This window comes from Nansenia antarctica (genome assembly GCF_963989245.1).
Source record: "Nansenia antarctica genome assembly, chromosome: 7".
Taxonomy (NCBI): domain Eukaryota; kingdom Metazoa; phylum Chordata; class Actinopteri; order Argentiniformes; family Microstomatidae; genus Nansenia; species Nansenia antarctica.
Genome location: NC_137677.1, coordinates 59304286 through 59328143, shown reverse-complemented (window position 1 = coordinate 59328143; position 23858 = coordinate 59304286). Strand labels below are relative to the sequence as shown.

The window sequence follows — 23858 nt, the reverse complement described above, 5'->3', positions numbered from 1 at the left end:
GCCATCTGGTGGACCGTGACCCAGCCAACGGCAGCAGCAGCAGCACCCAAAGTCACCCCGCAGCAGGCTTCAGCCTTCTCTCCGGCACCACCACGCCATCGCCACCTCCAACACCGCAGCAGGCCCAGCACCCAACAGCACAGCCGGTAAGTAAACAAACACACACACACACACACTTGGGACATGTTGTGCTATCACTGCAACGTCCACAGTCACTCATACCTTAGTAGCCACGGCCAGCACCTGATATCGCAGCTGGTTAACACACACACACACACACACACACACACACACACAACAGAGATAAGATCCAGAGCCATGATATGACATCACCGGCACTGCCCGCAGTTAAAATAACAATTGCGGTCCGGCCCATAAGAGTGGGTCCAGGACAAAGCATTAGACAGTCCAGCGAGATGACAGACCAGGATAGGTGGTCCAGGCAGCTGCAGAGAGGGGGCGGGGGCAGCGGGAGGGGGAGGGAGGTGTGGGCTGGCAGCACGGTGACAGGTTGCCAGATAAGAGATAACACGGGGAGATTGCTGCTGCTGCCGCTTCTTCTTCTTCTCCTCCTTCTCCTCCTCCCTGTTTTTCCTCGATAAGGAGGAGATAGGTCCCCAGAGGGCCCCCGCCTCCGCTACGGCGGAGGACCACATATGGGGGGGTGTCAGCGCCGGAGAGCGTCTCAAACAGGCAGGCCCTCCTGGCGTCCCGGTCGCAGCTCGCCGCACCATCTGGGCGCACTGACGTGGCACCAGGATTCGCTGTCAGCTAGCGACGTAGCGTAGCGGGTTTTTTGCGAGAGGAAGGAGTGTCACACGTGCACATCTCGCCCTGTAACGTGTTAATGGAAGCTTTAGATGCGACCGCTTCTCATTAGCACGTTTTTAGCTCGCTCTCTTCCCAGAGGGAGCCAGGTGTCGTTCGTGGATCTCGGGGACTTTGCGTTCATCAGTTAGGGAGGCAGGAGGGGGGGGGGATGGTGTGGGGGGTGTTGGGGGAAGGGGGATGTGTAAGAGGTCAAGGGGGGGGAGGGGGGCGGTAGGGGGAGAGTAGGTTTAAGGGGTTTGAAATGAAGCTCTGTTACGCAGTTGGCTATATTATCGGGTGATTTGTCATCGAGGAAACTTCCATCGATCTGTTTTTGTAAATGCTCAACCACTAGTCGCCTGGGGGCGACGGTGCCGCGCGTCAAGCTAACCGCCAAAGAAACCACCGTGTCGATCTCTTCTCCTGTAGGTCTCGAGCTCTTGGTAGACGCTCCAAGTAGCCTTCTCTAATGAGGATGTCTGATACTGTCACTGTAAAGGAGACTAGCGACACTATGAGAGGCCTGGAGATGGAGGAGGACCACGCCACGCCGTCCGCGGGGGGCGACGTCAGCCCGGCCGAGACAGAAGGCAGGGAACAGGCCGAGCCCCAGAACCAGAACCAGACCCCGACCCAGGTTCCCCAACCCCCGCAGTCCCAACCGCAGGCCCAGCCAGAACCGGCCCGGGAGGAGAGCTGCTGCCAAGACAAGAACGAAACTCAGGTAAACATCCGTCAAAAGGTTGCCCCCCCCCCCCCACACACACACACACGCATACACACTGACCTGCCAGTCAGCCGTTTTCCAGTGTCTGCACCCTACCTCCCTCCGTCCCACCCAGCCACTCTATAACTCTCCCAATCAACCTTCACCCACTCTATTATTTTCCCTATTATGGCATGGCAGTTTAAGGGGCTAGGTTTGTACCAGTGGGGGGATGTAGGCTATATGCAGGCTATATGCAGTAGGAGAGTAAAAGGGGGGTGGGTGGGGGGCGGGGGGGGGGGGGGGGGGTGTATTGGGCTTTGTAATAGCGAGCCGGAGCAGACCGGGTGGAAATAATTGCTTTCCGATACAGCACTGGCTCAGGGGCCCAGGGGAGTCCCTGGCAAAGCACAACCAATCAATTGTCAGATAATTGAGTTATGAGAACCTGCAGAAAGCGGTGTACCTCGACCACCGCTCGGTTATTATATGCTTGAAGGTTAGGGTTGCGCGGATGGTTTTGTGCAGCGTCCAATATATTTCCCTTCCTCTGACAGGTAGCGTGTGAACGGCTCGCCTAGTTCCTCCTTGATGCCGTGACATTTCCCTCGTGCTCTCCTGTCTTTTTTTGAGAAGCCCTGACCGTGCTGATGTCGGCTTGCCCCCCCCCCCTCCCCCCGCTCCCCTTTTTTCATACTGCTGCGCTAGTCGTATTCTCAGTCAGTCAGAAAAGCCCTCCCTCCCGCCCTCCCTCCCTTTTTAAATGGGGCCTTAACGTAAACGAGGCAGTCAGTGGAGATCTGGTGTGAGAGAAGGTAGGGCCACGGCCAGGAGCCCTGCAGCCGTACAGCCTGCTGCCCGTGATGAGAGCCAGGCAAGAGTGGAAAGCAGATAATCTCCGTCTGAAATCCCAGCTTATCCACCAACTTCTCCCGTCACCCCTAGAGGGAAGAGGGAAAGGGAGGGGAGGGGAGGGGAGGGAGGCGAAACCAATGTCTGCCGCCATCTGTCTCTTCCACTTTGCCGACGGCGGTGCCTCGCTGCACACAAGGTGCTGTTTCAGACTAGTGTGCAGGAGAGCGGAGGGTGGTAACCCTTCCCTCTGGCCGAACGCTCCGAGTCGTGAGCAGCACGAGTAGCACGGAAGAGAAAGCACACACACACACACACGCGCGCGCTCTTATTCCTCTGCACAATATGATACTTACCGGCAGACCATTTAGACTCCTGATATTTTCGATATCGACACTTGGATACTATTTTGTGTAATGCATAATGCTCAAACGCAAAACGTATTGAGCGTATATGCCAATACTCAGGGACAACGAACGGCAACAGTTGTAAGAAATGCACCGTTTTAAGGTTCTTATCTTTTAAGTCGAACAAATAAAGACAAGCTTCTTGCCTCTTCAAAAACATTTTTGTCACACTACAATACCATTGAATGGATGTTTTTGTAGAGTCACTTGTTGGTGGTCATGAGACACATCCAGACAATACAAGGCATTTCCTATCTGTGTCTCATGTGATCCATTTTGTCTCGTTGCCCACCGTACAGCCACACACTCCCGGACAGACAGGAAAAAGGCCCAAGGTACCGTGGCAACAGGCATGTCTGTGAACGTGTTTGTTTGTTTGTTTGCTTGGTGGACCAATCCAATCGTTTTTTTTTCATATTCATACTGCCTGCATTCTATTTCAATTGAGTTTTTCTGAGCGATACTTGAAAGGAATGCATTTTTGTTTTCATGAAGAAAGAAAAAAGTGAAAAAAATTTTTTTAAAAAAAGTTTTTGATGCCTGTGGTTTTCAGTTCAACTACAATGACGAACATGATAATGCATCAATATCTCTAGTGATCTAACCAGTAACTGTCGAGCGTTACGAAGGTAACCTAGGTAACTGTGTGCATGATCACGTCTGAAATAAAACAAAACGACAACCGTCAGTCGGATGCCAACATGTGATGCGTTTGCACGGTATTCTCAATTCCTCCTTTTTCTTTTCCTTCTTATTAATTTTCAATCTCCCTCCATTGCACTTGGTTTGTGGTGTTGAAACTAGCTGTCCTGCACTGTCTATACCTGTCCTGTGTCTGTTTCTCCCATCCTGACCTGTCTTCTTAACCCCCACCACCCCCCCCCCCCCCTCCACCCCCAGTCTAACTCAAAGTTAAAGTTAGTTCGGAGCCTGGCTGTTTGCGAAGAGTCCTCTCCTCCCCCTATTACTACTGATCTGCCTGGAGAACATCAGGTAAACCCCCCCTCCCCTCCTCCCTGCCCCCTCTCCTCACCCTGACCCCCCCCCCCCCCCCTCACACACACACACACACACACACACACACATGACTATTCACAGCCCTCTTCTAAACCATCAGCTGGTGTCTCTCTATCTAACCCTCATCCCATTGCATATTTACGCCCCCTGTGAAGTGTGAATCTCCTCTAATACCCAAACATACAGGAAGAGGTTCAGTCGATACTCTTTTGAGCCCCCCGTCTCACAAACCGTGCCTCTTTTAATCCTCCACAGCCTCCAGAATAGCTGTTTCTTTTCAAAAAACCAAAGCTTCCGATTTTGTTTTTGTTATCCCTTTAATTTTGTTGTAATAGATTAAAGAATGAATTGTTATAATATTCTAATTATCTTAATTGTTTTCTTGACCACGAAGTCAAAGAAACAAAATATGTGTTTTTATTTATTTATTTATGTATTTCTTTATTTCTTTTTAACTGAATCATTTAGTCGTCTCTTAAATCGGCCAAGAGGGGTCAAGGATGTCACCTTTCTTCTGCCCATTCCAGAGCAGGGCTTTGATCGGACGGTTTACTGTAGAAACCTCAATCAGGAGCAGGGTGGAAACTCTCCGACTGGGAGTGAATTAAACCAACGGTAGTAAGAATATCTCCTGGTGCATAAATTAATCTGCCTGACGGGGGTGTAAGGCTTGAACTCCCTCACTCACATTCATGTCCTTGAAGGAATGAGATTTACTTTCCTGGGAATTTTTTTGTGTATTTTTATCTCACTATTCAACAGCTCTCCCTCGCCTCTTACACTTCCCCTCTGCACCAACACCAAAGCTCTGTTAGCGAGCTGCAACTCTCCCAGGCTAGTTTCCACAGGGGCGGAGCATCAAGAACCCAGCATTCTTCCTATGTAAACATTGCAGCTTCCCCCCCCCCCCCCCCCCCTTTTTAAAGGAAAAAAAAGAAAACACTGCCAGTCCCTCAGCGTCATGTTGTGTAGTTGTTCTACTGTGTTCTACTTTTGTATTTACTTTGAAAGGAGAAATAAAAGCCTCCAACATTTTTAATCAAAGAGAGAGGGCAGGGGGAAACTTAGACCGAGATGCTCTGTAGGGTGTGAAATGTTAAGAGCATTTAATATGTATGGGCTTTCCCATGGCATCCCACTAACTACCCAATCTGTTAACTTGTGGCCATGATGTAAAAAGAAAACCCCCCAAAAAATCATTACCTGCAAAACTATAAAGTCAGTGCTTGCATTGCAAGCGCTTCCTCCCGTTCATTGAGCTTGCAGGTTGAGTAGGCCTGGGTCAGCTCCCGGGCCTGACCACTGAGTTTCCCTCCAAAAGCAAATAAACTCTGGTTGCAGTTCTTTGGCTTTCCCCCCCTTGGCAACCGTACCGTGGTTCTATTTGTCTCCCTCTGACTCAATTTCAAGTTTGTTCTACCTCTTCCCTTTGGTCATAATTCACACTGTGGAACCCCAGAACACAATTTCCCTCCCGCTGGGAAGACGCTGAGTGGTCAGTAACACAGCTAGCAAAGATAGACAGCAGGAGGGGGTTTGTGTTGGCACCGCCATCTTGGGGGAATGCTTGAGGTATTTGGTAGCAGATCAGTCAGCCTGTGTGTGAATACAGGCTGTGTGTAGAAAGTAGTTCAACATCGTAGTACAGTCAGTGTATCCTTGGAATATCTCTCAATTAACTCAGTTAGTTATGACATCGACACCCCAGAAAGAAGCATAGAGATTGTCCTAGTAGTTAGTAGGCCCTGAGAGCCTTTAAATGAGTTACGTAACGGTACGCTAATCGGGCCTTGTATTGTGTCTGCAGGATGAAATCCAGATCCAGCTCAGCCAATCGTTTGACAGAGAAGAGCCGCCGCCCACCAAGACTGAGGAGGACAAAGACAAGCTGCTGGAGAGGACTGAAAGGATGCCTAAGAAGATGCTGTCAAGAGGTGTGTGTGTGTGTGTGTGTGTGTGTGTCTGTGTCTGTGTCTGTGTCTGTGTCTGTGTCTGTGTCTGTGTCTGTGTCTGTGTGTGTGTGTGTGTGTGTGTGTGTGTGTGTGTCTGTCTGTGTCTGTGTCTGTGTCTGTGTCTGTGTCTGTGTCTGTGTGTGTGTGTGTGTGTGTGTGTGCGCAGTGTTTCCCACAGGATTTTGTGAGACTGGGGGGTGCTGAAAAATACTTTTAAGTTTGTTATGAGACTATGGCAGGATAAATTGGACTACGGCGGCCCGACACAGTCTCGTCTATCTATGGGAAACACTGTGTGTGTACAAATGGCCAATTACCGGCTTGTAGAAAACCATTTTCAAAGTTGCAACGTTTAGACAAGATGACAGTGAAGTGAAGGACAATTAGAGGTACTTCTGAATTGTTTGTGTCCTCTGTCCAACCGAATGCCGTTTCAAATTTCTGTTCCACTTTTGTTTCTCTTCCCAGATTCCAGTCAGGAGTACACAGACTCTACTGGGATCGATCTCCACGAGTTCTTAGTAAACACTCTGAAAAACAACCCCAGGTGTGTAGATGTGCCAGGCATGTAAGAGCCTTTTGTCTTCTCCCTGCAGCCCAGCTGGTGTTCTCTTCCACTGGTGATCAAGCAAACGGCCCGGTTCTTTAAAAGGTTACCTTTGAATACATGGCTACCTTCATCAGGCGATTTTGCTAATTGCAGTTTCTGTCATACCCCCGGGGGTAAGGAGATGAGAGCTCGGTTACTAAGCGGAGAGAGACTCTTAACGCTCTTAACTCTCTGTGTAATTCCCTTCCAGGGACAGGATGATGCTGCTGAAGTTGGAACAGGACATTCTTGACTTCATCAGTAATAACGAGTGAGTCCCCAGATCCATTATTTATTTGTTTTTTACATTTTCAACCGAATAAGCTGTTTGTTGTCATTTATTAAGCCGCGCATAATGTTTCTGTGATGTCGCCCTGGGGAGAGCTAATGAGATTTGACTCCAGTATGTGTTGGACGGCTCTGCCTAGTGTTTGTAATTGTCCCCTTAGTCCCATGTGAGTTATTGATTTGGTCCCTGGCCCACTCTCTCCTCTCCCTCCCTCCCTCCCACTCTCCTCCTCACTCTTCTCTTTCCCTCTCTCACCTTCCCTCCCCTCTCCCTTCCCCCTCTCCTCTCCCCTCTCTCTCCCTTTCTCCACTCTCCCCCTCTCTACCCCTCTCTCCCCCATTTCTCCACTCCCCCTCTCTCACCCTTTTTCTCCCTTTCTCCACCCTCCCCCTCTCCTCCCCTCTCTCCCTCTCAGAAGCCAGAAGAGAAAGTTCCCTCCTATGACCTCCTACCACAGAATGCTGCTGCACCGTGTCGCCGCTTACTTTGGCCTTGACCACAACGTCGACCAAACCGGGAAATCTGTAATCATCAACAAAACTAGCAATACAAGAATGTGAGTCATCTCACACTCTACCCTCCTCTCTCTCTCTCGCCCTCCCTCTGTTGCCACATCCAAGAAATTCAATTTCTCAGCCTGGTCTTGTTCAAACAGCTTAGGCTGCAGAAATTACTGTCTGTCTCTATCTTCCTGCCGCTCTTCCTTTTCACCATTCCAAAATTAGTTTTTGGGGAAACGTAATTACCTGCGGTTTTCAATATTGCAGTAATGGAATGGAGGGGAGGAGTGTTTTTATGAGTTGGTGTAAACATCTCAGGCTTTCTCGTGGTTCCTCCCTCTGCGGCAACTATTTAAACAATTTCTCCCCTTTTTTCTCTCTCGCCTCTCCCTTCGCCGTTCTCTCCCCCCCCCCCCCCTCGTCTGCAGACCTGATCAGAAGTTTTCAGAACACATCAAAGACGACAAAACTGACGATTTCCAGAAGCGGTACATTCTCAAAAGGGACAACTCCGGCTCAGACAAAGATGACAACCTGGTGAGTTGCTGTTTGATGTGATCCTCCCAGATACCTCCCTACACCTCATTATCATCGACCAGCAATGAGCATCCCAAAGAAGGAGGGAAATAATAGGCTCTCTCTCTCTTCGTCTTGAAAGCCAGAAAGAAGTGCTTTTGCTCCGCTCAAAACAAAGCAGTCTCAATGGCCAACTGTTATTTGACGGTGTGATCACTTGTTCCCAGTCTTTCTGCGGAGCGCCTGGTCAGCGCTTAAGATGGGTGTGAGTGTTTCAGATGTTTTATACTGCAACTGCTATCCTGTACCTTGTAAAAGAGGTTCTCAGACCTCACTATTCAAATATAATTCAGATGATTATATAAATCTAATGTTCATATATTTTATTTATTTATATATCGCTCTTCTATGACAAATAGCACTTATCCGGTAAAGTCAATGTAAAGTCCTGGTAAAATAAAGGTTACATGAAAATGAATAAATGGTGGCCTGGGGTGGTCCAGTGGTCTAGCACCGCGGTCTACAGTGCATACATATGCCCATGTCGGCATGGGTTCGAATCCGGCCCATGCCCTGCTGACATGTCCTCTCTCCCTTCTTCTCCTTACTTTCCTGTCTGTCTTCACTGTATCTGTCCAATAAAATGAAAAATATGAGTGGGACTGCCCCACTCAGAAAAAATTACTTAAAAAAATTACTTTAAAAAATGAATAAATGCTAAAAGGAGGCTGTTGTGTGTTTCAGATGCGGATGCGACTGAAGGATGACAGGAGGAGCAAGTCTATAGAGGAGAGGGAGGAGGAGTACCAGAGGGCCAGAGACAGGATATTCGCTCAAGACGTGAGAATCCGCCGCACATACATATTCATATTATAGACTGACATCAATGTGTTTTTTATTAAAGTGCAAATCGATTTTCGAGTTGAGTACCAGCAGTTAGAAGTCACCGTTTACGTCTGTCATTGCAGGGTCCAGATGGCTTCGCTCTTGAAAAAAGGTTTGTCTTCAAACTTTTAACCATTGTGACGATTAAAGTACTAATTTACTAATTTGAGTGACAAATGCTGTTTTCACAGAGTCTCTCTGGCTGTCTTCTCTCCACAGGATACAAGAGGATGATGCTTGTAACAGCACACAGCAAAGGCGGCAGATTTTTAGGTACATTCTTTTTATTCTTCTCCATAACACAACCATTTAGAAATCCCTTCCCCTCTCGTTTGTAAATAAATATGTATAATGTGGTCCTCTGCGGCTATCGATACATCTAACATAATAATAATAATAAAAATATTTTTCGGGTTTGCCGATGACACTGGCGTCTTAATTAGGGTGTCAGACCCCCCCCCAAACCCGCCTTAATTCGAAGCACAGTTGTGGGTTTGTTTCCCGCTGGGACCTTATAGACATAGAAAAATGTAACGTACTCACTGCAATATAAGATGCTTTGGATAAAAACTTCAACTAAATGGCCTATATTATTATATTAGATAATTATATCGAGTAATATAATGATCTAATGTCTAATTAATTCTATAACATATGAATGCCACACCGTTGATCGTTCTATATCTAAAATGGCTCCTCAGGTTAAAAGACGGCCGCTCGGCCAACAGCCGCCAGAGCAGCTCGGAGAACGAGCCCAAGTACTCTGAGCCTCGGCCGTGGAGCAGCACGGACTCGGACAGCTCCAACCGCAACCTGAGGCCGGCCATGACCAAGGCCAGCAGCTTCAGCGGCATCTCGGTGCTCATCAGGGGAGACAGCTCAGGGAGCAGCAAGAGCATGGGGCGCCTCTCCAAGACGGGTACACAAACAAACACCAACCCTCCGCTCCCTCCCATCCCAAGGAGGAGGCTGATGGAGGTAGAAATCGGACAACCGGGCTCATTGTACTCGTCTGTTTTGATCCCATTCCTTATTCCCCCACCCCACCCCAACCGCCATGCATTCCTCCGGTGAGCCTATCTTCTGATTTCTACCTCCACCACCACCGCCCACTTCCATCGTCAACCACCACTCTCCCACTCCCCTGAGGGATTCTTTTCAGGAGGTTGGAATGTTCCAGAACGTTCAGATAGAAATGTGCTGTGTAGAACAGGTGTGATTTTTCTATCTGCAGCGTTTTTAAACGTTTCACCTAGCTGAATAACCCCCCCCCCACACACACACACAAGTGTGTCACTTTCTCCATCTAGATATTCAGACCGGACCAATCAGCAGTGTAGTACCTGTCACAGCAACCCCGCCCTTTAGTCTGTCACATCCAATCAGATGAGCTGTGTGACATGAACAATGACGTATTAAATCATTGGTAAACAATAGCACAGAATGCTTATGACTCTGTCATAGGGGTTGAATGCTTCCCAACAGACAAAATTCCATATTCTTAAACAGATGCTGGCAGACAGGAGAAAAACCAGCTCATTCATTTTTGTTTATTTCCTCTGCCTGCATTGATAGGATTTAGTTGATGACATTGACAGAGCACTATACTCTGCTGTTTGGCAACACAAGATTGATGCAGGTCTTTGTACATAGTCGTGTCTCATCGTTAACATGCCAGTCACGCATCTCTCTCTTTGACTGACTGTGTCTATTTCTGACATTGCCTGCTTTCTAATGCCTGCACCCCTCTCATCCCTTCTCTCTCTCTTACAAGAACATAGGTATTCCTTCCACCCCCCTCCTCTATTTCCCCCCACATCCTTTTTTATATATCTTACCTGAATTCATTAGATATTTCATTTACAAAAGGACGCCAAACTGTCGTACTATAGGACGTTTTGGTATGTGAAAATAAAACTGTGACAAAAATGTAACTATTTCTTGGAAATCTACCTGTCGGTTTGTATTCTTAGAAGAATGGTCATAAAATCGTCTTCATAAATCATGTTTTTTATTGTTATGGTTATTAGTGGTTTAAATGTTACGGTACTGAAGTTTCATAGTGTTCCAACCTCGACAGTTATGATGCTCGGACACTTGAGTATGGAAAACAGAGTGAATAGCTAAATGAAGACATTAATTATGAAATTAATTAACTTGCAATTCAGAGCTGATGATATCATTATCCTTTTCCATTTTATGACTGTAGCGTCACTCCCACAGGTAATTAGAATAGATAATTGCTTATATATGTTTGGAATTTCAAATCTGACCTTTCAAAGTAGTGCAATTAAAAAATATATATATACATTAGTTGACTTAAGACGACATCTCAAGGTATTTAGCGAAGTCAGTGGTCTCTACCAATAATAAGTCCACCAATGGTATCCACTTGATGGCATACAGTTTGTGATTGACTTAGCAAACTATGAATACCCAATGAATTCAAGCCCCCTTCCATTGCCCTGCCTCCTAACCTCCACTTCCTCTTGGCATGCATCTTTTAACCCTCTTTTAACCCATCCCCTCCCCATAATACTACAGTATAAGCATGGTGTCTTTGCTGTGTCTGTAGATTAAGGCCTTCTCGCCCCCCTTCCTTCCCTCTCCTCTCCCAGGTTCTGAGTCTTCTAGTAGTGTAGGGTCATCCACGGGTTCGCTCTCTCGCTCCCAGCCACCACCCCTTCCCACCCCGGCACTAACCCAGGCTGGCCACGCCGCGCCTGTGCCCGTGCCCTACCCTGCCGCCTGCACTAGTAGTACCGTGTCTTATGAGGCGGTGGCGGGAAGGAGCGGCCCCGGCCCAGGCCACGCCCCCCCGTCAGTGACACCCGCTAACACTAGCTACTATTTGCTTCCGTTGGAAGCCACAGGGATACCGCCAGGGAGTATCCTGGTCGACCCACACACAGGTTGGTACCCTCTGTCTCCGGGCCAGGGCTCGCTCATAGCAGGCCTGGGGGGCAAGTTGGTTTCCATTGATTCATTCCAGGAAGTGATTCGACGATTTGTTTACTTCCTGAATTGACTGAATTGAAATTCACCCCCAACCCTGTTTCAGAGTGAGGTGGTTAGACTATGTTACAGTACAGGGCGCTAGCTATGGGGGATAGAAAGTGTTATCTGTGTGTGTGTGTGTGTGTGTGTGTGTGTGTGTGTTTGTCCTGTCATTGGAGTTTTCCAATATGTTTTCTTCTGCTCCTAACAAACTAACTAACAACTCACACAACTCGCTATTCCCTAACTGCCTTCTTCTCGCCTTACTTCGTGAGAGAGACAGCAGGTGGTACTGTATCTTGTGATTGTGTATCTCAAGGGGGGGGGGGGTCTCTTCTCAAGCAAAGTGGTGGGACGTCACAGTAGATCCAACGCCAGACTGCCAAACATGCATTATTTATGTGTATTTGAGTCCTGCTCAGTATCTTAGTTGCCGATAATTAGAAGTTGCCTCCTTGCTTTTATTTGTCCTTTTTCAAAAAGTAAACCGAACCGACGGAATGTGCATTTGCTTTCTTAGAATTATTCAGAATTGACAGAGTCGCTGTCTAATGATGCAGCTTGCATGCAAATGAGATCGCTTCTCTCTCTCCCTCTCTCCCCTCTATCGGAACAGACGGGTTAGGAAGCACTTTGAAAAACGATAGCTGTCTCGCAAGATCAATATAGCCCCACGTTGGTCCAAACAAATTCCCCAAAGTGTAGCTGAGACACGGATAATGAAGCCACAGTGTACGTGCTATTGGATATAGAAAAAGGGATAGTCTGGCCCTCTGATGTATAATATATTCCTCTTCACTCATTCGTGCCACGTTCTCAAATATGCATGGGACTGATAAGGCTGGGTATATCGCTGGCACTAATATGTTTTTCGAGAGCCAGCCAGGGTGTGTAATTGCTTATTGACCTTTCCTTAAGGAGTTGGCAAATGGGAAGTCTTGCAGGAGCGCCCAGACACCCAGGAATTAATTTTCGCACCTGATGGTTCAAAAACTCAAGTTATTAGTTTTTTTCAGGGTCACCAGACGGTCATGAGGACGTCAAACGTAAATCCAGGAAGAGCCTCTCACGATTGTGAATGAGCCCAGGGTGCAAATGTATACTTCTTCACAGCGCTGTCATTTATTAGGGGCTTAATGGAAAAACCTCTAGATCAGAAAAGATGCTATCATGCCCATACCTTCTCACTGTAGATGCTCTCTGCACTCTCTCAGTGAACCCCTCTCTTCCTTTCGACCCATGTACATTAGTCATGTGCTCTCCATAGACGTACACAGAATACTGATGTCAGGGAAACTTGCAGAATCTGTGGTAATGTCATGGATAAGTCCCAACAACGCAGCGAGTGCCTTCTCAATTGCTCCCATGGCAGTAACCTTTTCTAAAGGATCGGAGCTATTTCACAGCCAAACCTCTGGGAAGCGCACACATACATGCATTAATAAAATGTGTAGGGAAAAACAGCTCAGGAGGAAATGCACTCGAGCACAAGGCAATTTTTACCCTGCATTTCAAGAAACGGGCCCTTGGAAAAAAGAAAGAAATGAGGACAAATATATTATACTTCATTATCTAGCCTCAGCTGAGATATTGGAGATTCTTTCCCCATATAACGGGTCTGCCTCTCTGCATGGTATTCTCAGTCGTCCCGCCCGCATTTATTATAGATTTACTCAGGAATGTGGGTTTAAAAATATGTAAATAAATGATCTGTGTTCTTTGTTACAACTACATTGTCTATCCACACCCGCTGTAGGGATAATGCCTAGCAAAGTCACATTTCTGGATACACAGCAACTTTGCACATATTTTATTGATGTGAGTCGTCATCTTCTTTTAAATTGCCTATAGGGGAAAAGTCAGAAAGTTTTATGATAGTGTTGTATTAATAATGTAGTGATGACGATAACAATATTGGTTTCCAGTGGGTTCCTGACTGTCGTGTCTCTCCCCCCTCCCCCCCCTCCCCCCCTCTCGTTCTCCAGGCCAGCCCTTTGTGAACCCAGACGGCAGTGCTGTGGTATACAACCCCAGCATGGGTCCTCAGCAGGGCAGGACCCAGCAGCCCATGCCCCCCCCTCCACCCCCGCCGGGCCCCCACCAGCATCAACCGGCCAACCACATCCACTCACAGGTCCGCTCGCACCCCCTCAATTCCTGCGTAGTCAGCGGTCAAATCTGAAAAGTCTTCACTCAGTTCCTCAAGCCCCTTCTTCAATTCCTACATAGACAACGGTTGAATCTCAAAAGTCTTTACTCAGTTCCTCGCGTCCCTTCTTCTGTCCACCTCCTAAAAAAAACAAAAAAAACATTCGAGGAGACGACCCAAAGTTCCTCCCCCCGTACCTTCTCCTCCAATGCATTTTGAGAGCATGAAAGAAAAAGACACTTGAGATTCACCCAACGTAAACCCTAGAGATTGGGGTCGCAGAGGAAGCTTTGAGTTCAGGATGTCAACAAAACACCAGGACCCTGAGTGCAGCAGAAAGCCCAATTGACAATCATTAGCATTCATACAGGCCAGTGGTGTTAGAAATAGCAATCTCTCCAGCCTCCCGTCACAAGCTGTCATGGAGAACTGTAGCCCCTTAAAGAAACTGGGACCTGGAGGGGTTGAGCTTCATTAGTGGAAATACCAGGGCTGGAAATTGAGTTGACCTAAACTGTGGGGGGTGCACTACTGAGGGGGGGGGGGCACCTTTAGATTCCCTCCCTACGGTGGGCCGACGTCCCTCTTTAATATAGACATCATTAGGGAAGGAGGGGGAGGAAGGTTGATGAAGGATCTGTAAATTGGGGGATATTTTATTCTCAACCGTGAGCTTTTCCCATGGCTTTTCGTATTAATGTCCTCGTAATTGATTTCTACCAGACGACCTTGATAGAGGATGTTCGCATCACGGTCATCTATTGACTACGGACCTTTGTCTTAATTAACTTAACATCAACTTAACATCATTAATGTGTACTGTAGTTATATATCCCTTGAGACAATTCATGCCATAAACTAATATCCTTTTCCCACTCTGCACCTCTCCGGTTTATTATGGGGGGGGGGGGGGAAGACAAACGTGCTCCTTCTGCAGTGTTGTCTTTCCTATAACTTGTCTTTGACTAAACCCATTGGCTCTCAACCTCTTCTCATCCTTCTCTCCTCCTCTCCTCCTCCTCTTCTTCTTCTCCTCCTGCTTCTGTCTCCTCCTCAGCCGGTGCGGCCTCTCCAGCCTTCTGCTCAGCCTGTCCAGTACTCAACGGTCTCTTACCCTCCGCAGCTCCTCTCCATGTCCCCTAACCAACAATACACTGTGGTACCTGTCTACTGTCTTCACTCTGCCCCTCACTCCCACCCACCTTCTCCTCTGTCCCTGAAACATGTCTTCTACTACAGATAATACTTCTTCCAGCATTGTAACTTTGCCAGTGGCCCCTTTGTCCTAGCATAGATTACTTTTTCTTACAATGACTGACGGATAGATGATTCACTTACTTTTTTGTGTGTCGCCTTGGATTTAGCATCTGGTAAATGCCAGAAATGTGATGTACTACTGTACTCCCCCCTTAGGGCTTTTCAGTGAGTTACCTTTATTTCTATAGATATGGCCCTCTGCTAGTGGTTTTTCGGTCACTTTGTCATAATGTACTCATAGGGAAATCAGATAGCATTTTCAGGAGACATGGAACTGTGGTAGTAAATCTGGTACAGAATAAAAGTTTCTGTTTTTTGGGGGTAAGTGCTTTAGACTTTGCCATCCAAATGGGAATATTATGGGATAATTTGATGCAGGCTATGATAGATGACTCTTATTAATAAGAAATGGGAAAAATCTCTCTGGCAAAATGAATGATGCCAATTTCTATTTTTGGGTATATGCCCACTGGCCCAGAGACTGCATAATGTGACTCTAGGAGACGACTTGCAACATTTGAGCAAATGCACATCCATCAGAATACATGTAGGAAGAGCTCAACTTTTCAAAGTTCAATAACGATGTCTTGGATGTCTGAATATGAATATGATGATTTTACCCTGAGGCAAATTTAATGGAGTGGTTTTTGATATAGCATGTTTGTTTGTCCTCAGTTACCCTTAATTATTATTCAAATATTCTTCTACCAGTTAATGATTAATAGAATCAGTTTTAATGTGTTGTGTTTTCTTTACTCTCCAATTGATGCAAATCATGGGTTCTGCTAGCATCTTCTCTGACCTCCCTCTACCAATAAACACATCCCTTAATGACTCATTAAATTACAAAAATCTCCGGAAGACAGCTTTTGAATAATTAATGTCGCAGCAGATGTCGGATTTGATATTCTAGGAATAGAGTTGCTTGATAGTCCCTAACAACCCACCTGTCGGCCCAGTAAAAATGAAAGTAAACCACTCTTAAAACAGGTCAGGGTTGACGTTTAAGGGCCTGTTGCGTAGATGTAGTGTAGTCCGTGTTTAAGTGCTCTAAAACGCATCCATCCTCCCTCCCTCTGAGGACATCACTGATCTAACATGGAGTGATGTGATTGGTTAAAACAATGCAGTGGACCACCTGCTTTGAGCAATTCAATCACATTAGACCAGTGATGACTTCAAAGGAAGGAGAAAAGAAGGATTATTTAAATGTAAAAAAATAAATAATTGTCCATTTCTTTTACATTTTTGGCATTTAGCAGACGCCTTATTCCAAAGCGACGTACAATCAATACATTTGAATACTAAGCGAATCATCAATCCACCAGTCGTAGCAGGAAGAGTAATCCAGCTCAGGCCCGGGGCCATTGATAGAAGGAAAAAACTTCTTCCATCACCTTCTTCTAACCCTTTTTTTTTTTTCCTGTAAAATGTACAAATGTAAAAGTTTAAATTGAGGATTTGGGGGCTATGACTGAACCGATATGTTGTTCTGTGTGCTGTGCAGCAAGACAACCTGGGAACCCAGTTCAGCCACTTGAGTCTGGCCCGACAGGCCTCGGGGGAGGGCAGGGACGCCCACACTGCCATGTACCCCTCCTCAGTGGTGCTCCAGGCTCCCCCACAGCAGCAAGGCTACATGGTGGCCCCCCCAGGCCAGCCTGTGCCTACCCAGGGTTACTCCTCCTCCGCCCCCCCGCCCGTCAACCAGCCAGTCATGCAGCAGCAGGGCTACATGCAGCAGCCCATGCAGCAGGTACAGATGCGGCTCACCCACCCGCTGAACTTGAGCCATGTTGTGTCTCGCGTTTAGTGTGTTCTGTTGACAAACGTTTCATGATTGAGATTGATTGAGAATGTTTATTTTGGTCCCTTATACAATTCACAATACATATATTAAAAAATGTACACAGTCACAATGCGTACCAGGACCAAAAAGGTGTAGGCTGAAGCCATGGCTTCATAATTTACTATATCTACATTTTATGTCATTTACTATATCTACATCTACATTTTACTTTACTATATCGTCATTTTACATATCACTTACTATATACTATACCACACTTTTTTCAACGTGGTACTAATAGGACATATTCTCTCTACCTAGAATAGCATTTATATTGTACTGGTTCCCTCTCACTGTCTGTTCACCCCTTATAATAGAACAGAAGATGAGGTACTGGATGTTCAGAGATTCACAGCCGCATAGCAACGGTTATCAATGGTATGCCTTTATTTTTTGATCTATTCATTCTCTCTCTCTCTCTCTCTCTCTGCAGATGCCAGCGTGTTACTGTGCTCCAGGCCAGTACCCCCTTGCCAACCAGCAGTACAGACCGGTGGGCACGGTGCAGTACAGCGCCCCACAGAGTCAGCCAATGCCCCCTCCCTCACAGCAGACAGGTAAACAAACACACACACACACAGGGGTAGCTATCAGACCCAAATGTCCACCACCATGTCTCCTCTGCTGCCCACAAATGTTAAAGTTTATTTACCCAAGTAAGAACAGATGTTGTTTCCAGGTGTGTTCTGCTGCATCAGGTCCGATCTGTACCATCGACATCAAACTTATGTAGTTATGTGGTGGTGTGGGGGGTCTAATACCCTCTATCTTCCCTCTTACCCTCCTTCCCTCCCCATGTGGTGTGTTTATCTTCCATACTGTTTATTGCATGCTGCGGGGTAGAGTGTAGTTATCGCTCTAATTCCCCTCTCTCTGTCTGTCTCTCTCTCCTCTCTCTCTCTCCTCTCCTCTCCTCTCTCCTCTCTCTCTCCTCTCTGTCTCTCCTCTCTGTCTCTCCTCTCTCTCTCTCTCTCTCTCTCTCCTCTCTCCTCTCTCCTCTCTCCTCTCTCCTCTCTCTCCTCTCTCTCTCTCTCCTCTCTCTCTCTCTTTCTCTCTCTCTCTCTCCTCTCTCTCTCCTCTCCTCTCTCTCTCCTCTCTCTCCTCTCTCTCTCTCTTTCTCTCTCTCTCTTTTTCCTATTGCTTTCAACACTCTGTTGTCTCTGGTTATCCAGAGTTCTCTTACGGGGTCGTACACAATAGGCTTGTCTGAGCCAAACTGCAGCTGGAAATTAAGCAGTGCCCCGGGGGCTGAGGAGTGCATTGAAGAGCTAATTACAGTGTAGAACGCTTTTCTTCCCGGGGTTGCCCCATTGTCTTGCCCTTTTTATCCCAAACAATAACCGTATCCAATCAGATACACTATTAGCACTGCTTTCTCCCCACTGTGTTGGCTGCTGTAACATTATCCGATCATCAGAGAGAGAGGAGAGAGAGAGAGAGAGAGAGAGAGACTATTCACACCACTGAAATCCTAAAGATCTTTTCTAAAAGTAAATATAGAAAGAGAGAGAGAGAGAGAGAGAGAGAGAGAGAGAGAGAGAGAGAGAGAGAGAGAGAGAGAGAGAGAGAGAGAGAGAGAGAGAGAGAGAGAGAGAGAGGAGAGAGAGAGAGAGAGAGAGAGAGAGAGAGAGAGAGAGAGAGAGAGAGAGAGAGAGACTATTCACACCACTGAAATCCTAAAGATCTTTTCTAAAAGTAAATATGAAATGTAGAGAGAGAGAGAGAGAGAGAGAGAGAGGAGAGAGAGAGAGAGAGAGAGAGAGAGAGAGAGAGAGAGAGAGAGAGAGAGAGAGAGAGAGAGAGAGAGAGAGAGAGAGAGAGAGAGAGACACTCTTCACACCACTGAAATCCTAAAGATCTTTTCTAAAAGTAAATATGAAATGTTTCTTTTTTGCGTTACCTGGTTGCCTCTGTGTACTGTACATGCTTCTTGTTGGTGTTAAGATGCATATGGGTGCGGAGCTCCTTCACGGGGCCTCGGTAGAACCAGAGGGTCTGGATGCGGAGCTCCTCCAAAGGGTCTGGACGCGGGGCCGGGGCGCTGTCTGAGAGGCCTATGATTCTCACAGTGAACCGGTCTCTTTTCCAGCCCCTTACTCTTCTTCAGAAACACAGGCAGAGAACCATTGGCAGAAAACTCTACACATTCAATCAAAACTCCATAAAACTCACTGTTTTAATCCACCTGTCTTGCAGGCATCTCTGTGGAATGACCATCCAATCAGAAAGGTTTTTCTGCCTCCCTCGACTGAGCCATCAAACTCAATCTCATTGTGATTTATTGTGATGGTTCAGTATTTCAGTTTCATGTTCTCCCAAAAGAGAGTGCCCTCATTCTTGGTTTTGCCTCAACATCAGTCTTCAACCTTTCCTTGTGATCCACTTTACACATTAAACACCCATTTTTATACTTTCCTTCTGAAGATGTATTACTGCTTAAAAAAACAGATGTTATATGTGTGCTATTATCGTAGCAGTATGATATAAGCTAAATTAAATTCTCTTAATAAATTGTCCGACTTAAATGTACTCTCCTTCCTCGGATGGTTGAATAAATCCTGAGGACACACTGGTTGTCATGATAAGCGACAAACGTGTGTAAAGTATTGGGGTTAGACTCGATGATCTGATTTGAAGCACACTGGTACAGAATGAAAACACTTCCCCAGGCAGCAGAGGAAGCCTAGATACATTCCTTCATACAGCACTTGTAAGCAAAGATTAAGCTTCTGAAAGGGAGTAAGCCAGCTGAATCCCCAGTATATCGGCCTCAACCGGGGTGGTTTGCCTGTTTCATGTCATCTCCCACAAGAGCCTGACAGTTCACCCACTTTTACAAGCAGGGAAAACTGTCTGCACACAGCAGCTCCAGTCTTGCGAGTCTCGTTGGTCCAAGGGTAGTAGGCTAAGATGTTGGTGAAATGTGTTTTTTCCTCCCCTTCTTTTTTCCTTCTCTCCTCTCTTCCTCTTGCTCAGTCAGCCGGAGCAGAGAGTGTTTAATATTATATTCACTTCATGCCTGGTTTGTAAGTGGAGGTGAGAGAATGGCACTAAAAATAGCCGTCCTGGTCGCCTCCCCACCGAGGGCCATCCATTCCTTTTGTCCCACTTCTCTTCTCATCTGGGCCAAATTGATTGCTGTCGCTCTGGCCAAAAGCCAGGAGAAATTGAAAATTGCCCAGCACCACCCCTCCTCCTCCTCTTCTACCTCCTGCAGTCCCCTTCCCTACATCTCCCCCAGGCGCCTGCTTTGGAGTTTTTCAATGGCATTCAGAGCACTCACTCTATAACTGCTCTCTGGTAACCTTGACACTGATGTATTTTACCCAGTGAAAGAAAACTGCCTCTTATTATTTTCTGAGGATCATTTTCTTCTAACATTCTCTGTGAAATGTTTTTTTTTTATTATTATCCTCCCCATAATCTTACCACTGGAGGTAAAATCCTTTTCGAAACTACTTCATCTTCAAAGGTTGTTCATTCACCAAGAACGTTTTAATGTTGACTTCACTGAAGTCATTGATCGCTCCCAAACGAAATAAGCACAAGCTGTGCCTGTGCCGCGGAGGTTTTTCTCCAATGAAAGTCATTAAGTTGTTTCTTTAAGCGCTGCCTCATTGAATACACTTTTTGGATTTCTTCTTATGCTTTGTTCTTCTTGTTTTATTACTCCAGGTTACCAAACTGTGATGCCAAATCAGCAGCAGAGCTATCAGAGTATGATAGGAGTTCAACAACAACAACAACAAAGTCAGAACATGGTCGCTGGCCAGCATAGCAATATGGGAAATCAGATGCAAGGCATGATGGTCCAGTACCCCTCCATGCCATCTTATCAGGTGTGTGTCAATCATTCCATCGATACATCAATCAATCAGACTTTAATTGTATAGCATATTCCATACATCCAATACAATCCACTTTACAGAGAGAAAAAACTAAAAAATGAAGAGATATAAACATACAGGGAGATAATAAAAGTATTACAGCCATATAAGTTTGAACAATGAACAAACAATGTATCTCTATAATGATGATAAAGATGTATGATTATGAATATGATGGTATTATTGATGTTTATTCGTGTTTTAACTGTCATACTAACTGTCTCTGTGTCCGTGTTGACAGGTAACCATGCCCCAAGCCTCCCAGGGTGTGCCACAGCCAATCGTCATCCCCAACCACAGCCAGCCCAGCCAGGGGCCCATGCCTGGGGCCGGCGTGCAGGTCTACTACAGTGTTATCAGCCCCAACCAACAGAACACCATGAGGTACGACAGAGCACTGACCAGACCATGGAAGTACCCATGTTTTATAGACCCATTTCACTGTTAAATGCAGATTCTAAACCTAAAGTTTCCAGTTACAAACGGGTCATTTTCATTTGATGGTATTAACTACGATTTTATAGACCCATTTCAATGATGAATGCAGATCAGATTATATGAACATATGGCCCTTTTTAAAATCTATATAGTTGCTGGTTTTTAGTATGAACTGGTAACTACAGTAGCCCTCTCTCTGATGCTGCTCTGTGGACAGCTGTGTTAGGGAAATGGGGAAAAGGAAGGGGTCACTTTGAAATTCTCGCACCCCCCCTCCTCCTGGGGCCTCTTCTTTAGTAGGCCATGCTCAAGATGATTTATAAGGCCAGATACCTAGTGACTCTTAATATACCAGCGCTGGTCCCGTGTGGGGAGAGCTCTCTACACACCATCCTTCATGCAGGGGCCAGGCCGCTCCGCAGTGCTGTGCAGACGCACATTATTCCTCAGGGGTGTCTACTGTCTCCAGCAGGTGCTTCGGGCTGACGCATCGCACCCGTCTCTCAGCTTGTATCCTTATTAAATCACCATCCAGCAGCCTCGAAAGCAGAAAAGCGAAAGTGGCACACTGGCAATTCGGTTACAGAGACACAATGATAAATGCTTATTGCTCTTGATTTGTTTTGATTTCGGCGAAAATTAGGTCCGTAGCGATTCCTTCCAGGCTGGGCTTCGCGCCCCAGTTTCCGATCAGGATATTTATCGCTCTTCTAATGCAATACAGGCATATTGATCCCCTGTGTACACCGTGTTCCACTTTTGTAATTTACCCCCATTTTAAGCCGATGAGCTGAATTCTGATTACATTGAGTGAACCTCTGCCAGGAACGTGTGTGTGTGTGTGTGTGTGTGTGTGTGTCTGCGCGCGCACAACAGTACTCAGTACTAACAGTACAGTGTTTTCTCTCCTCTTTCTGCAGCTCCTCTGTAGGGTTTCTGCCTCCTCCCGGTTCGGAGCAGATGCAGTTTCCACGGCCGTCCTCCCCCTGTAGCTCCCAGCAGATCCCCACTCAGCAGTGCTCAGGTATACAGCTGCCGCTCAGACATATACACACTAGTAGAATATATGCCATTTAGCTTGCGCTGTTTATCCAAAGTGACTTACATTGCAGTGAGTGCATACATTTGTCAGTACAAACGGTCCTGACAGGAATCAAACCCACAACCTAAGCATTGTTAGTGTCATGCTCTACCAACTGGGCCACAGAGGACAGACGGACACACGGCAGTGCTCAGGTATGCAGCTGCAGTCCAGACACCTCCTCCATACAGCAGTGCTCGGGTACACAGCTACAGTCCTGACACCTTCATACACAGTGTTTCCCCTACCATTGCCTTGGGGGTGCGGGCCGCCCCCCCAAAGGAACCCCCCGCCCCCCCAAGAAAGAGGAATTATTACGGACGTAGACAAGCGTCAAACATAGACAAGTAGGCTAAAATATCCGCTTTTTTAAACGCACCCAACCCGAATCTGGCGAGTGGCAAGCCCATGGGCTCGTTGGTAACGTTAGTCCGCCAGTAGTCTCGCTTAGCCAAACCTATCTCCACACTTCGCTTCGCGCTGATCACACTCGCACACTCGCGTACAAGATCGTGCGTGAGTGTGCGCGCGACGCGAGAGAGTTTTTGCAGGGTGAGATGTCTGCTGATGAAAGTAAGCAAGTTGAAACGTTATCAAATATAATTGCTGAGTGTTCTAACAGAGCAAGTTGGTTCAAATTGGTCGTTATTATTGTGACTAGAAAGTGTCTGATTATAGTTCCATGGTATGTAAAATAGTGTCAAAGAACTAGCAAGCTAACTAGCAGGTGAGGAGATGAGCTAGTCACTAGCACACATGCCAGCTAAAGAGCTAACTGGATGCACTTTATTATTTTACTTAAAGTAGATATACTATCTTTCTTATTCTGCTAGAATTGGGCTTTATGGTAATACCATTATGGCATATTTACAGTACATGGACAGTGGATTGAAGCATTGGAAATGTCTGTTTTTATAGTTGGACATACGTTTTTTTTTTCAGGTGAGAGAGTAAAGTCAAAATGACATTATCTGACTGCATTGCCCACAGCAATCCAATATTCAATTATAATCATGTTATGAATTGATATGGATCAATTTATACCTCTTATTAGATTATAAATACTCTGGTTGTTATGTTTGCCTTTTGGTTGACTGCAAAAGAGGGAGAGAGGAGGATAGAGAGGGAGAGAAGGAGAGAGAGCAGGATGGTGCACCAGAGAGAGAGCGCAAGAACCAGGTGAGAAAGTGGACAGGTAGTCAAGACCACATACAGTAAGTAAGTAGCCTTGAGAACCGATGGTTCTCGAGCCTAACGGCCCATAGGGCAGGAGCCTATCTCCTGTTTCCGTAGCGTGAGGCGGCTTAATGTACAAGTTAGTACACCCCCTGGACATGACGCTGGTATGTCGCAGGGTCTTACCCCCTGGGGGGGGTGTCCATGCCACGGTCCATGCCACCCCCCCAAGGCAGCAAACCTAGGGGAAACATTGATACAGCAGTGCTCGGGTATGCAGCTACAGTCCAGACACCTCCATACAGCAGTGCTCAGGTATGCAGCTACAGTCCAGACACCTCCATACAGCAGTGCTCAGGTATGCAGCTACAGTCCAGACACCTCCATACAGCAGTGCTCAGGTATACAGCATACATTACATTTTGACATTGACAGACGCCTTTATCCAAAGTGACTTACAACAAATACATTTGTCAAAGTACGGTAAGTGAACCATCTTAT

The 23858-nt window shown here is 46.5% G+C and overlaps 1 protein-coding gene across 1 annotated transcript in view; it reads left to right on the top strand.

Moving 5' to 3' along the window:
* Positions 1-1279: 1279 nt before the first annotated feature.
* Positions 1280-23858, top strand: part of LOC308162829 (R3H domain-containing protein 1-like) — a gene marked incomplete at its 5' end in the record, with an annotated part of 30727 nt that continues 8148 nt past the window's right edge. The window contains 20 exons of the mRNA XM_080536969.1: positions 1280-1534; positions 3075-3110; positions 3676-3768; positions 5600-5726; positions 6213-6291; positions 6545-6604; positions 7038-7178; positions 7551-7659; positions 8383-8478; positions 8607-8635; positions 8743-8796; positions 9225-9442; positions 11142-11435; positions 13506-13654; positions 14727-14828; positions 16434-16682; positions 17209-17332; positions 20451-20614; positions 20904-21046; positions 22021-22124. Of these exons, the coding sequence (XP_080393095.1) occupies positions 1280-1534; positions 3075-3110; positions 3676-3768; positions 5600-5726; positions 6213-6291; positions 6545-6604; positions 7038-7178; positions 7551-7659; positions 8383-8478; positions 8607-8635; positions 8743-8796; positions 9225-9442; positions 11142-11435; positions 13506-13654; positions 14727-14828; positions 16434-16682; positions 17209-17332; positions 20451-20614; positions 20904-21046; positions 22021-22124 (2626 nt within the window). The remainder of the gene's footprint in view (positions 1535-3074; positions 3111-3675; positions 3769-5599; positions 5727-6212; positions 6292-6544; positions 6605-7037; positions 7179-7550; positions 7660-8382; positions 8479-8606; positions 8636-8742; positions 8797-9224; positions 9443-11141; positions 11436-13505; positions 13655-14726; positions 14829-16433; positions 16683-17208; positions 17333-20450; positions 20615-20903; positions 21047-22020; positions 22125-23858) is intronic.